The sequence below is a fragment of the Falco biarmicus genome, chromosome 7 (assembly GCF_023638135.1).
Source record: "Falco biarmicus isolate bFalBia1 chromosome 7, bFalBia1.pri, whole genome shotgun sequence".
Classification (NCBI taxonomy): domain Eukaryota; kingdom Metazoa; phylum Chordata; class Aves; order Falconiformes; family Falconidae; genus Falco; species Falco biarmicus.
Window position 1 is genome coordinate 27577258 of NC_079294.1, and position 14985 is coordinate 27592242.

The 14985-nt window shown below is 42.2% G+C and overlaps 1 protein-coding gene across 1 annotated transcript in view; it reads left to right on the top strand.

Annotated features, from left to right (window-relative positions):
• Positions 1–14985, top strand: part of HSD17B12 (hydroxysteroid 17-beta dehydrogenase 12) — an 89523-nt gene that overhangs the window by 20013 nt on the left and 54525 nt on the right. The window contains exon 2 of the mRNA XM_056346552.1: positions 13197–13243. Within this exon, the coding sequence (XP_056202527.1) occupies positions 13197–13243 (47 nt within the window). The remainder of the gene's footprint in view (positions 1–13196; positions 13244–14985) is intronic.

Here is a 14985-nt window from a genome sequence, read left to right on the forward strand (position 1 = left end):
TAATCAGAGGCCTGGAGCACCTCTCCTATGAAGACAAGTTGAGAGAGTTGGGGTTGTTCAGCCTGAATAAGAGAAGGCTCCAGGGAAACCTTACAGCAGCCTTCCAGTACCTAAAGGGGGCTGACAAGAAAACCGGAGAGGGACTTTTTACAAGAGCATGTAGCAATAGAACAAGGGGTAATGGCTTTATGCTGAAAGAGGGTAGATTTAGATTAGATATTGGGAAGAAATTCTTTACTGTGAGGGTGGCAAGACACTGGCACAGGCTGCCCAGAGAAGCTGTGGATGCCCCGTCCCTGGAAGTGTTTGAGGCCAGGCTGGATGGGGCTTTGGGCAACCTGGTCTAGTGGAAGGTGTCCCTGCCCATGGCAGGGAGGTTGGAACAAGGTGATCTTTATGGTCCCTTCCAACCTAAACCATTCTATGATTCCTAAAAATGAAACTTTTTCTTTTTTGTGTGTTAGGGTTTGTAAACCCTAGAAAAGTGGCCTTGTGGAAAAACAGTACAATGGCAAGTGGTATTCCAGAAGAAATTCAGTAACCCATGTGTTCCAGTTTTTTTGATCTGTCTTATGATGAGTTTGAAAGCATCTTGTAAATAAGAGGTTAAGGATTGGAGGCTGGACCTAAAATGGTTTATTGTCATGAAGGGTAGTGATATCCAGGTTGGACAGATGTTACAGGAGAAAGCAGGTGAGGCAGAAACATGCTAGTGACTGGGTGAAGTGAGCACAGGCCTGGCGTGGCTGGTCTGAGCCAACGTGAAAAGGCTTATTCACACGAGGCAGCTCCTGTGCAGCCTCAGTGTGCCTTTGGCAGGAGGCCAAAGACAGTGGCCAAGTTCATCCATGCAGACCTAGGTTAGCTAGTAAGCCTTATTCTGTCAAAAAAACCCCAAACCAAAATGCTGAGGAGCACAATGTAGGTACATGATTCCAACATAGCCAGCCTGCACCTAGCTGGGGTGTTGGTACCAACGTGGCAGTGACTAGGGTGAACTTGTCTCCTGCTTGAGACTATCTACTTTCTTTCCCAGGGGCTGTGCTCTGCCAAGGGGGTTTGTTGCTTGGGTGCAGTGCTGGATGAATGCACGAGTCCAAAGCATTCTTCAGCTCTCCAGGAGTCTGAAAGGCTCCATGTGGAGGCACCCAGTGGCTCTGTGGGAGATGAGTTGGGTCTGGATTGGCTTATCCCCTGAAAGCTGGCAGACCGCACTGTGTGAGAGTATACCTTGAGAGTATCTGCAGCTCTGTTGCTTCTCATAGACCATCTACCTGTCTTTCCCAGAGAATGCTTTATCTTGAGCACAGTTATCCTTGTTGCAGACTTAGATGCTGCAAATGTTTATTATCTTCGGCACAAGACCAGGTACTGATGAGGGTGGTGAAGAAAAGTCCAAGCGGTTCTGTGGTTTGGGGTTTGTTGGAGCTGGAAGTTAAGAAAAATCAGTTTCTACGGTGTCAGTTTTCTTAGTCTTTCTGTGCTTCCCAGTTTGCCTATTTTTGGTGTATTGTTGACGCACTGAAATTCTAGTCTGTAACTTGCTGTGAAATGAAGATTTTAATTCTGGGGGAAGGAGCATGATTTTTCTAATAAATGGAATATATTTAGAACATTTTGGTATTTTAAATGTACTTAATTTTTTTAATTCATTTGCTCTCTGCAAAACTGTAGTCCAAACAGTTTCTGATAGAGGCTCCCGTCAAAAAGGGTTGCCTGAATGTCTAATCTTATAAATTTTGTTATACCTGTTAGATTTAGAGAAAGTTAAGCAAAGTGATCAGCATCACTGCTTAGCATGATCTGGGGATGGTGGAGAAAGCACCAAATCCCAAACTAGCAGATCAATTTCAAAAAGAACAGGAGGAGATAATACTGTTCTATGCAAGGTGTAGTTCAGCTGTGTGGCTTCCTGTTACAGTTGAAGATGCTAAAGGTTTACATGGATTAAAAAAAAATACTGTAAAATATATTGGTATCTTTTTCTCCTGTGAATTTGTCTACAGTCACCAGCTGTAGTCCACCAAACCACATAGCTGCAAACTGGACATGGGAGGAGTATTCTGGAGAGGTATTACAATGTGCTTGCTGCCTTCTTGAATTCTCCCCTCAGTACCTATTAGTGACCACTGCCAGAGACCCAAGTCTTGGGTTAGCTGGATCTCTGTTCTGAGTTGGAAGGTCTAATCTTGTGATAAAACTGTTACCCTATGAGAACTTGTCTACACTGTGGGTTTTTTTTTTCCCTTCACTTCCTGTATAGGTGGATACGTGCAAATGGAGGGAACAGGTGAATGATGACAGGATGTTTTTATTATGTTAAGTTTGTTTTTTTCCTAATGACTTGCTATATCAGAATGTACTGTGCACGTGCTGAATGATGCATTATGCTTGAAATGCACCCAAACCTTTATTTAAAGATTCCTTCAAGTCTGTGTTTTCTGTAATTCTAAATAGTTCATGCCCTAGTCATGGAGCTCTGAAAGGTCAACCCATGTTTCAAAGGTGTAGAGAAAAGGTTTTATTTAGCATTGTGTTCTGGGGTCTCTTGACATGTGCAGCAAAAAATTATGGAATTTCATGGCCACAGTCTGATTTTTAAAAAGCTGTTACAAGGTGCTGTTGCTTCTTTTCATGCCCCAAAACTTTTTGGAAATTGGTGTCCTCACTGTGAATATGAAGGTACTCAAGTAAGATGATTTGAGTTACTGCCAGCACAATATGGGGTTCCAGAAGGAACCCCTTCCTGGTTCAGATCCTCTTCATGAAACCAGAATCTCTGTTCTTTTAGGACCACTGTTGTATTTGTCTCTCATATCCCTAGCTGTAACTAGCCTCTCCTTCATGAAGAGATGAGCAGAGACACTCTGAAAGTGTGTTGAGATGGGGAGTGGGAGGAAAAAAAAAGGTAATTTTTCTGATGCCCTCTGACAACCTGAAGAAAGCTAGAATCATGCAGTTAGTAATATATATATGTAAAACAATCAACAAATTAGGCTTATTTTGTTTCCCATTTTCCTTCTGATGCTTTAAATGGCTAGTAATAAAGAGATTCTTGTTGCAAGTTTGTAGTTCTGTTTCCAGAGTTATGTCTGTCTTGTCCTGCACTGCTGTCTCGCATCTCAGAGCTCCTCCAGCAAGTTAGGTTCTTCATCCTTACTGTGCTCTTCTGAGTCAGAAACAATTTTTTTTTTCTTCTTTGAGAGATCCTAGTTTCTGGGCTTAATTGTGACCAACTTGTATTTTCTTCCCAATGTTAAACCAAGCCAGGGGTCCTCAAACTTTTTAAGCAGGGGGCCGGCGCGGATGAAGTGGCAGGCAGCCATCTGCGGCTGCTTGGTTCCCCCCCAGCCCCCGGCGGGGGTGTGTGTGTGTGTCTGTAAATACCGGGGGCCGGATTGAGGACCCTGAGGGGCCCGTGGGCCACAGTTTGAGGACCCCTGAACTAAGCTTTTCCTTTTCTGTTGGTTGTGCTACATGGGCTTATGATGAGCAAACAAAACCCTTTTAGAATTCATCTCCCAGAACAGGTAACTCTTAATCATTTTAGCAGCCTCTTTTTTTTTTTTTTTCCAGCTGTTGCCATTTAAATGACTTAATGTATTATTGCTTTCTATTACTATGGGAAGCACCTCAGTGGATGCAATCAGGTTGTATAAGTTGTCTTTATAGCTGCATCGGAATGGCAGTTTATAGTCCATTTTATATTCAGCCACTGCACCCCAGATACCTTTCTTCCATTGCTTACGATGGTCACCTCAACTCTAAACAAAGTTAGTCTCCAGTGCGTGTCTTGACATCTTGTACTGCCATGTCACCAGGTAATATCTGGCAATACTATTTTTTTATTACTCTGATCTATAAACCCATCTAATTCTTTGTGGTGTTACGCTGTGAGCCTTTTCACTAGCTGGGTTATCTGTGAAATTCATGAAGCATTCCCTTCTTTGTGCGGTGGTCACCAGTAACAGTGCTGAACAGGATTTGTGCTGAGATCAGTCCCTGAGGAGTGTAACTAGTAATTTGGTTTTATCTTGATAAAGTTCCTTTTTCTTGGTCTGAACCATTGTAGGTGCCTTCCTAGGTAGCTTCTGTCAGTATTCTAAGATTCTTATGTTTGGTCCCAGTCAGCTTGAGTCACAGTTTCTTATGGTCATCATATAAAATGATTTCCTTTTGTCTCATAGACAAAAATAATGGTCCAAATCTAAATTGATCACACTTAAGTTTGGCATAGTTTGCCTTTTGACTGAAAATGGATCTAGTGCTGCATTTTGTCCCAGTTGCCACTTTTCTTCTATACTTGTGATTATTCTGACACCTTGCATAGCTTTGACTTGAAATGAGTATGTCCATAGCTTGCCAAGATCACTTGTTATCATCTTCTGTTTGCAGGTGGTGGGTTTTTTTTGCCATGTCATTGACTTGAACTTGTTTTTCTGCCTGTTACAAATATATAGTGAAAGAGGGGAAAAAAATGTCAAATTTCTTCTAGTGACTTCTTACTTAATGCTGCTTTTCAGGCTCCAATCTCAGACGCCCTTCTACTGGCTGCTTAGTTCATTCTCAAAAAGCAGCTTATCTATGCATGTTTCTGGTGGCAAACACTGAAAGCCATCAGATGGCACAAGTCCTGAGCTATCTGATGTTCAAAACCTTCCTGTTGTATTCACCCACTGCTAGAGACAGGAAGAACCGAGAACAGTAACTTGATCGACCTCTCTGCATGTGCTTTCCTGGCCTGCTTGTGCTTGCAGTGACAATTGGCGTCTGTCACTTATTTTGCAGTGACGAACAAATCAGAGCTATTTGTTTGCCAAATGCTAATACTACATGGTAACTCTTATGGTAGTGCCTTACTGAGCATAAAGCAGCTATAGTTTTTGCGTATGCCTAACAGACTTCAGCAGATGATCTGAAAGACTTGGTTGCTATTGCAGAAGTTAAGTTCAGGGCGCTCTTGGGTTCACCTGACATTTTCTGGATCAAAAGCCTTGAAAGCAATTTGTAACAGGATGAGGTAGAGGCTTCTGAACACAGGAGATGGGATGACAAAGTTCCTCCTCTCCTCCCAGGCTCCCATATCCATAATGCAGCAGCCCATGACTAACAGGAGAAAAAGACCTCATGGCAAAGATTTGAGTGTGAGTGTGTAAAAGAAGGTCACTCTGGAACTGGGAGAGCTCACTTAAAGGCACCTAGGACTGATGGTGTGTAAGTGTTGCCCATGACTTTCATGAACTCTTCGTGTGGTTTTCTTGTTGAGATTTCTAGATTGCTTCTAGCTCTGAAGTCTCAAGAAATCTTGAAAATGCACTGCCCAAAACCCTTTCTTGCTGAAGTTCTGGGTGAAATGGGAACTTGTCAGTGCTGTGGTATTTATAGAATATTTTTCTACCCACAATCCTACTAGCTCCTAGACACAAGCTGTTACCAAGTAAGTGTTTGGTTCTGGGAATTGAACCTTTTTCTGTAGCCTGTCTTTTCAAAGCCTGACCGTTAGGTGTAAGCTCCTTTGTGCAAAAAACCCCCCTTTGTGTGAAAAAATACACAGAATTTCTAGGATTTCAGCTCGGGTACAGGTGATCTTTCTGAAGAGGTTTCCTATTTCGGCAAGTTAAATTGAGAATAGAAGTGAAGTTTGTCTTATTTTGCACAGAGTTTTCTGTTTTTATTTAATAAAAATGCAGGGAGTTACTGGCTGTCTTATTAACTTGCAGCCAGCATGCTTATCTTCTTTGTTCTTTGTTAAATATGAGCTGGCATGTGTTAGACTGCGTTAGCGTTCACTCTTTGGGACTTCAGTGGTTTCTAAATTTGGCATTGCTAAGCCGGTGCCCTGTTTGCTTGAATCAATTGGGGCTTCTATTTTTAGCAACAAAAGGGAATTGAAATAGCAATTTTCTTTCCATGTAATAGATCCCCAAGAGGAATACTGATGCAAACTCTCTGTCATCCCATATTCTCCCCCTCCCCAAAAGCACTCAGACGAAAGGCAGCTGTCACGGTTTGCGGCTGTATTAATCTTTAATCAATCGAGTGTTTTCTGCATTCAGGTGTTCAGGGAAAACAAGGGTCACGACTAGGATCTGCCTAGAATAACTAAGTGCTCGTGCATGGATTGTGCAGTCAGAATTTGTGGGCAACGGCAGGGACAGACAGAGCAGCTAAAAATAGTATTTGCTTGCAGTGTTTCTCCAGTCTATTTTTGATGCTTGATTTTGATAAGGTTGATTGGGCTCTTACTAAAAATAGCTGTTCCTAGCAAGCTGAGGGCAAAAAGTAGAATATTTTTAACCAGCACAGACTAAAGTACTTTTGTTGGCTGGAGATAATCTAGAAGCTTGGTATTGGTCAAATGCCAGTGATTTATATAAATCTGTAATAAATGAAGCACAGCTTGATGCCAAGCAGGGATAGTCTTTTCTCCCCTTGCCAGCTTTTGTTTTCCCCAGGAGCTGTCATATTCTTAATATAGCCTCCGTGTTTCGTAGCAGAAGAATCTCGAGTCTTCAGTTATTTATGTGTTGTACCTATGCTAAGGTTAGCTGTGCTATGAAGCTTCTCCCAGCTGTATTGCTTTAACAAAACACACTAGGGTCATACTTTATACTTTATATTTATGTCTGCTACAGCTGTGTACTGTGCCTTGACAGACCCTCACTCCGATCCAGATTCAGTCTTGCAGGACAGGGATGGCTCTTCTGTGTGAACGGAGGATGTAGCTGAGAGACTAGCTCTGCAGTGGCCATTTTGACAACAAATTTGAATACCTCTCAGGATCAGAAGTGTAGCTGAGCTGCCCTCCTTGAGATCTATTTGTTAGCTTAATTTTTTGGCAGGAAGAGTATAGGTATTCCCAAATCACTGTACCCACATCTTTCAAGGGGGGAGTAACATCGTTAGTAGCTTGAGTTGTTCTTCCTAGGTAATGATGTGCATGAGTGCATCTGCAGTACTTTGAAAGATTGCCTAAACTCATGGTTTTCTTAATGAAAACAGGAAAATGGCTGAACTGAAATGGCTTGTAGTTTGAAGGGGATAGTAGAGAACATGCGTAATACTTGTTAGCTTCGTTGTGCAGGTAGTCAAAGCAGTGTGAGGAGTGTGCCTGGTGCTGTTTGTTAGCAGCAGCATGGATATAAGTATTGCATGCTTTATCTCCATTAGGCATCTCAAAAGCTTATTTTGCAGTGGAAAATGTGTGTGTTTACCTGAAGGCAGGCTTGGTCTCTTTAAGCTTTGTCTTCACTGTAGTCTAACCTTGAATTGGGGAGTCACGAATCTATAATCTTGTTTCAGCGTGATTGCTCTGCAGAACTGCAGTAGAATTTTCTATGCTTGCTGTTGCTCCTTTTCCCTGTGTCAGTGCTGGTCCTTGTTCCCATCATGAGATGAGATGATTTCTACATGCCTGCCTCATGCTTTACTGCACCATTCTTTGATTTTTGTTTTAAGATGTCCTGGCTGCATAAGAAGCAGACTAAAATGTTCTTTCTGGATGTTGAATATTCACTTCAGTCACAGAACAGACTGCTGTGGTCTGCTAGGTGCTGCTCTTGCCTGGCTGTAGAGCAGTACCCCCCTTTTTAACAGCAGGGAATGTTTATCCAGCATACTACTTAAGTGGTGGATGTTCTCTAAGTGACCTCTTATTTGGGAAGGCAGGGGCTGTTACAAGCAGAAAGAACATGCGAGCTCCATGCACCATTGGTGGTACCTTATCCTATGCCTGTTTAACCGTGGGCTGTGGGATTTCTGAAGGATGCAGGAGCTATTGGAAGCATTTGCATATTCAGCCCTTTGGAAGCCTTCTGGAGTGGTGCCTACCTTTGTAACCCCTGAAGTCATGTACCACTTGGCATATTAATATTCCATGCTAAAGTCACTGGTTGGTTACACAACTTCTTTCATGGGCTTGGTCTATGGCTTTTTTTAATATCAGGAAAGCTATTTCCTTTTAGTGCAAGACCATGCATTTCTCTGACTGCTGAGTTCGTTTAACTTTGCCCTGTATTTGTCAAGGGTTGCCTTGAGTTTCGTCCTGGGTGGGAAATGATGCCCAGTGCCTATGAACTGCATCATATCTGTTGTATATGTGACAAAAGCTGTGTAAACACACAATGTGAAACATTAGGAGGTGAAGTGGCTAGGTGGGGTTAAGGTTTAGAGGATTAGTGTGAGTTGTGTCTAATCAATAAGTAGTCCAGTAGTAGAGGTTGTGGTGGACTTCTGTGTAGCTGTATCTTAAATTTAAGAGGTCACTGTAAGAAGTCAAAGTTTATGTAATTAAACTCAAAGCAGGAGGTGAAAAGGTGTAGGTGGCTTGTTTGTTTCTTTTTCTTCCCTCCCCACACCATATAGGAATCAAAATTCTGGCACGGTTGTTAGGGCAAAGATGCCCTAATGTCCTAAGATGGTTTTGGTGATTTATGGAAGTGATTGCATGATGTGTTAAGGATAATACTGTAATTAAAAACTTAACTGCTGATCGGAGTTCTTCTGCAGATGACTTGTGTATATGCAATGGCAGTTGAAAGATCTACAGCACACATACAGCATAGCCTCCTTGAGCGGTGTAAGCAGATAGATGATGCCCCATACTGCTTGCCTTGTTCAGAGACCTTGATAGTACATTGAAGTTTCTCTTTGCATACCTACACTTTAAGACTGTATCCAGAGCATTGGTGGGTTCAAAGACACTTAATGTGGTGTACACCAGTGGCTATCATGAATTGTGATTAAGTGTTTTACTAGCTTTCCCACTACTTATCTGCTATTTTGAACAGTATAGGATCAATTGGAATATAAGGCTGTTCGTGCACAGCTGAAGTGAAAGCTAGGACTAGAGGATAAAACCCATGCATACATCAGTTAGCCGTTATAGCAATGATTACGCCAGTCTTACATATTCAAGAAAGTGTCATTACATAGGAGAGCAACAAATGTTCCTTACAGTGTTCTGTACTCGTGAGGGCCAAGCTATATGTCTCAAAACAGGAGTCTTCAGGCAGGTTTCTCAGAATGGAGAACAGATGATGTAGTCTTGCACGTTCCAGGTCTGTACTTATATGCTAGTTTCAGAAAAACATGTCTTGAGGTGGGAATCTGTTCCAAATGCAGTCCAATTATTTTCTGAAATACCTTGTGTCCAGAGTTGAACGCTGGCTAGTGGTAACTTGTGGGGTAGAACATCTCCAGCCCAATGCGCATATATTGATTTATTAAGTGAACTGTTTTCAGAGTATGTCATGTTACTGGATACCTTTCCTTAATTTTCTTCCCCTTTTCTTCTACAGCCCCAATAGTTGGGGGAAGATTGATGTTTACGTCTTTGCCTAAAATCAGTGTTTCAGTACAAGCTTCCATTCAGGCAAACTTTTGTTTGGTGGGCTCACACACAAGCTGCCTGGGCTCTCTTCTGGAGACGGCAGATGGCTGAAGTGGGAAGCTACTACAGTTAGTCTATGGGGTAGATGTGTATAATCACACTTAAGAGCTGGTGCAGCTTTTTTTACAGACAATAACTTATTCCTACCCTACTTGCTTTGCCTTCTTTAAGCTCTGCCAACTGCAGCTTGTAACTTTTGTTGGAAGACACTGGAGAAGAAACAGAATTTAAAAGCTTAATCCACACTTGGAGTTAAAACTAGCTTCAGCACATCAAGTTGATAGTAAAGATTTAGTTAAACTGGCACAGCTTTAGAGCGGTTAAAACTAACACTTGGCTCTGGAGTGGAAACTAGAGATGAACGTAATCAATATGAAATTTAATAAATGAAATAAATGACAAGTGCCTTGCTAAGGCACAAGTCTTACCAAAGCTGCTTCTTTTTGTTGCTCTCCCCTTCCCTGCAGCGTGCATATACGCTTCAGGTAACTCAAAACGTGGAGGAAGGTAAGGTTGCTGAAGCTGGACATTGTGATGGCCCAGGCAGTTGTCTTTACCCCACCTCTCTTCCTTGCTTTTACAACATAGGGCTTAAGTATGCTGTCTGCTCCGGCTGGTGTCTAGCTGGGCAGGCTTTCTGACCCACCAGACTCCTCTCTAATTATCCCATAAATGGGCAGTAACTACAGCTCCCTTGCTGAACTGGGTGCTACTGGTCAGGAGCAGGAAAAATCTGTATCAGCACATTTCCCTGTTGCAGTCCTCCGGTGCCAGTTTTGGTGGCTTCTGCACCAGTGCAGCTGCTGATGGGAAATCCATTTACTTAGAATGGGTGAAGCTAGGCCAGGTGGCTTCTCTTGAAGTGCCCAGGGAAGGGAAGTGTGGCCTAAAAAAAGGTGGCTTTTTGGTTGTATGTTAGAAAGCCATCCTTGTACTGTGTTTGCTCCACAAGATGATGTGGGAACACAGAGCAAGAGACAAAGTTATCCTTCATGAAGGGGAGTCATTAATAAAATGATCCTAATAGTGCCTTCTTGTAAGAAGAGGATTTCCCTTATTGCTAAGAAAAACTAGCTGCATGCTTTTTTCTGATGCCTATGCCTTTACCTGTAGCAGAAGCAAAACAGTAATATGTATTAGCTAGGTGTCTGTTTATGTAAGTGATGGTTCAAGCACTTTTTTTTTTTTTTCCTTCCTGGTGGGATTTCTTAATGTTTTTCATCATTTATCTGTATTAGATTTGTCCAAATTTCTCAAGTTATGTTCTGGAAGGTACTTTAGCCTCTGGACTACAGGTGATTTTAAGTAGAAGTAGGACCTAAGAAGGGAGGAACCATCCTGTTACTTGTACTTCAGATAGAAATCCCCACTCTTCAGCTTGTCTCATGCTCCAGCCGCTTCTATTACAATTTACCTAAGCAATGGATTCAATAAATGAGGTAAATATCCTTGACTGAAATTGTACTTGCACTTTATTAAGCCTTTAAAGTGCTGCAGATGCTTTTTGAAGTCCCTGCCTTATGGAGCATGCACTCTTAGCTGTAGCTGCTAAAGGTGAACAACTCACAGTGTCAGAAAACAGTATTTTTAAATGCTGAGCTTGTTATCTGGGAATGAAACCATTAAATCCATGAATTTTGAGTTGGAAGGAGGAGAAACTATCTATAAGCGTTATAGGGAATAGCTGCTCTTTAGGTACCTCACTAACTAGAATGAAGGAAACAAACCCCTTTTACAGAGTCATGGAAGTGGACTGTTTGCCAGATTGGGTCAACTTGGAGCATATCCAACTACGGTTGTAAGCCTAGTGGGGAGTGGTACTGGGCACAGGTTTTCGTTGTGCTCCTGTTTGTTTTACTGCAGCAATAATAAATTATGTGATAATACATAATGTGAAACCCAAGATCAGTAAGGCTGAAACTGAAGCTTGTTAGTCCTTGAACTAAAGGGATGGTGCCATCCTGAAGGACTGTAATGCTGTCTGGTACATGGGTAACAATATTGGTGCAAGTTTGGTTGTAGCAAGTGGACTCCTGGGAATACATTCTTGATTTCTTCCCCAAGGTCTGCTTTTTTTCACCATTTGGCCCCTTGCTTGACTTCTCTACATGGGGATTTGTTACTGTGACTCATTTCTCTAATTGTGGCTGGATGGCAAGTGGCAAAATGGTGTGACCCAGGCACTTGGTTTTCTCAATAAAATTCACTAGAGCTCATGGTGCAGCAGCTAGAGCTGTTTACTAGCTGGGGCATCCTGTGTGTGCAGTATGTGTTAATACGCGTATGGTACAGTCCTGCACATCCTTATCACATGGGAGCTACAGCATCTTGCAAATAAGCCTTGAAACCAGGGAAGGGATAAATGTATGTGTATGTACCTTCATCTAGGGTCATCCGTAAACCTCGCTTAAATCAAGGGCATGACTATCTTTCATTCCGAGCCTGTTACTGCACTGTTGGCTGGCCATTCAAGCTCAGATAGGACCATCACTGGCAGCTTCATCACTTGCTATTACGTCCACTTATTTATAGCTAGCAGGCACAGAAACTGAAATAGTTACAGCATTTCCTAGCTGTTATTACTCAAACAGAAATATTCTGGCTGCTGTTTGCATGCCAGCTGTTATGGGTGATCTGCAGGCAGTGACTAATCAAATCATGTGCAAACACATCTCCTTCTGGTGCCCTGAAGGGAAGTTATTGCTGGATCCTAGTGCTGGACAACACCTCCATCTGCTGTGAGTTTCACTCAGGTAGAGGTTGACCTGAGAGTTCAACCAACACTCTCAGTTCAGTTTTCTGAAACATTAAACAAGCCCAGTTATTTGGGCATGTCTTGTGTTCATTTATGCTTCCACTGCTTATCCCTGAACTTGTTCAGATCTAACAAGTACAAACAGAAAAATCCAGGAGTATATTCTCTAGCCACTTGGAAGTGAGAGCAGAGACAGAAGAATGAGTAAAGCTAAATGAGTAAGGATGTTGAGGTGTAGGCATTGGTTTGATGAGGAGGAAGTGGAGCTGGATGTGCTTGCTTGAAAAGTAGTTGGGAACATGGCTTCTGGATGGAAGAACTGCTGTTTAGTGGGCAAACTGAGATGAGTGGCTACTGGTGTGGTCAGAGTCGTGGAATTATCTGTCAAACTAATGACGTGTTGAGTCGCTGAGAGCTTGTCAGCATGCAGAAAAGAATCCTAGGAAGACTTGAGGCTTGACACAGATCCCAGTCACCCACAGGTGAAAGTTTAAGCTCTAGAAGCCCAGCTTGCAACTAATGGCTACTGATCAGTCACTTATACTGGCTGTTAGTAGTAAGCACAATGGCCACAGAAATCTACTGGAGAGTCACTAACAGAGACCTGTTGCTCGTGTCCTAAAATGTCTGTTTTATTGGATGCTTAAAGGCTTTAAGATACTTTTCATTTTACAGTGTACTTAAAACTAAGTTGAGAGCTGTTTTAATAGTTATAACTGAGCTTTTCTTAGTTAAATGACTTGGAAATCTTCCTTAGTCTGCAGCGCTTCTGAAGAAGCGTAGTGGGCCAGAGGACTGGCATGAGGAGGAGTGCTGAACCTGAATCTTGAAACAGTTAGGCTCCTAGCTCAGTCTCTTCCTCTCCTTTCTTACATGTGGAAAGGTTTTAGTTTGAGTTCTCTAAGAGATTTATTCAAAATTGTACACCTATTCAGATATGTTTTGATATGTCTCTTGGCTGGAATGAGTATTTTAATAGCTTACTAATGAACACTCATTGCAGTTATTTCTGTGAAGCAGCTAATGTATATATTTTTTCCCCCTCTACAGTGGTCACAGGAGCTACTGATGGGATTGGAAAAGCCTATGCAGAAGAGGTAAGAATTCTTAGCACTTCCAAGTGATACCTTGATCCTTGGCAAGATGTCATGCTGTCCTAACTCTGTCAAGTAGTAGGTCATATCTCCTCACCTTTATTTAACAGGTATGTGTGGAGAAAGAGGTCTCCTGCCTTGTCTCCCTCTGGTGACCAGCCAAGAATTTTATCCCTTTTTGTTAGCTTCCTTAATTTGTGAATTCTGTTTTCAGCCTTTACCTTGTCCTTTAGTTGTTTTTTTTTTTTAACTTCTTCTAGTTGTTACAATTCTTAGCTTTCTCTACCTTTGCTATTTCTTTTTGGTATTTTCAGGCACTGACTAAATGGCATTTCTAGGTGGTTGCAGTACGTTCCAATTATTAACTATAGTTCATGAAGTCTCTGAAGCTGGGTTTTACCTCTATCTCTTTTACTGTACTTTTTCTCTTGATGGATATGTGGGCTCCAAATATGGTACTGGAATGTATTGCTTAAGACAGAAAGTGCCTGTTAGTATGGGGCAATTTAGCCTATAAGCCCAGAGAACATCATGACAAATAGTGCTGACTACAACAATTTATAGCAAAAATAACTTTCAGCTCCAGCATCAGTATCAAAGTGAGCCAGTCTGTACTCATGTTTGTGTTCTCTGAAACACCAGCACGACTTAGCGTGAGGAGATCAGCTGTGAGATATTCCTTTTTCTTGAAGTTTCTGTTCTGTGGAGCCCACAGGGAAAGTAGCATTCCTCTTCATGGGTAGTCCTTGTCCTTCAGATTTCCCTACATCCCTGTGTGCTCTGCTACCTGTACCCCTGGCCCTTAAATTCCTTTATGCTTTGCAGAAAATAGCACCTTGTCCTGCTGGGTCAAGAAGGGGGGTTGACTGCAAAGCGAATTGAGCCTGGTGCCAGCAGCACCTGATTCTGGCCTAGAGCTGGCAGCTCATACCTGCCAAATATCCCAGTTACCTGGCACTGAAGCAAATGATGCAATACTTAAATCTAACTGCCTAGAGTAAGTGGAAGGAGGTGACTGTGCCCAGGGCATAACACTATGAGGAGGAAGTCCTCTGATGTGAGAGACACCCACTGATCATCATGGGAGATTGGTTTAATGATCTGTGTTAGGTTATTGAGTGAATGAAACTACAGCTTGCTTTAGGTTCTGCTGGTGTCTCCAAGAACTAGAGGCTGCCTTCAGACATGAACATGTGCTGCTGGCAGAGCCCTGTATGTGAACCCTCGTTAGGAAAGCTGATCCGCTGCTGGGAAACCGACTGTTTCAGCTTCTTTGCCATAGTTGCTGTTGGCACAGAACAGCCAAAAGCACCCCAAAGGGCACATATATTCATTCTTGGGCTGTAGAATAAAGCAAATCTTTCATGAGTTTTTTTATGATTGTTATTTATTTATTTATTTAGAATAAGATAAAAATTCACCCTTTGAGAGTTTAGGTGGATGAAGAGTACTTGATGAAGTAAAGCGTGGGTGTGGGGTGAAATGTGGAATGCCTGGAAAGACTTCTCAGTCTTTCAATTGACTCTAGAGGTGTCTTCATAAGACTGTCAGCAGAAGCTTGACTTTCTACTAGAAACTACCTTCAGGTTACTATAAATGCCACTGGCATACAGCTGATTGGGTGCTGACGGCTGTTGTCATGATCATGCAGATTACTTCCTTCTCCTTGGATGAGTTTGTGAGAAATATAACGGTGTGTTGAGAATCGCCTCTTTGAAAGTTTGACATGATCACCACTAAGTAAT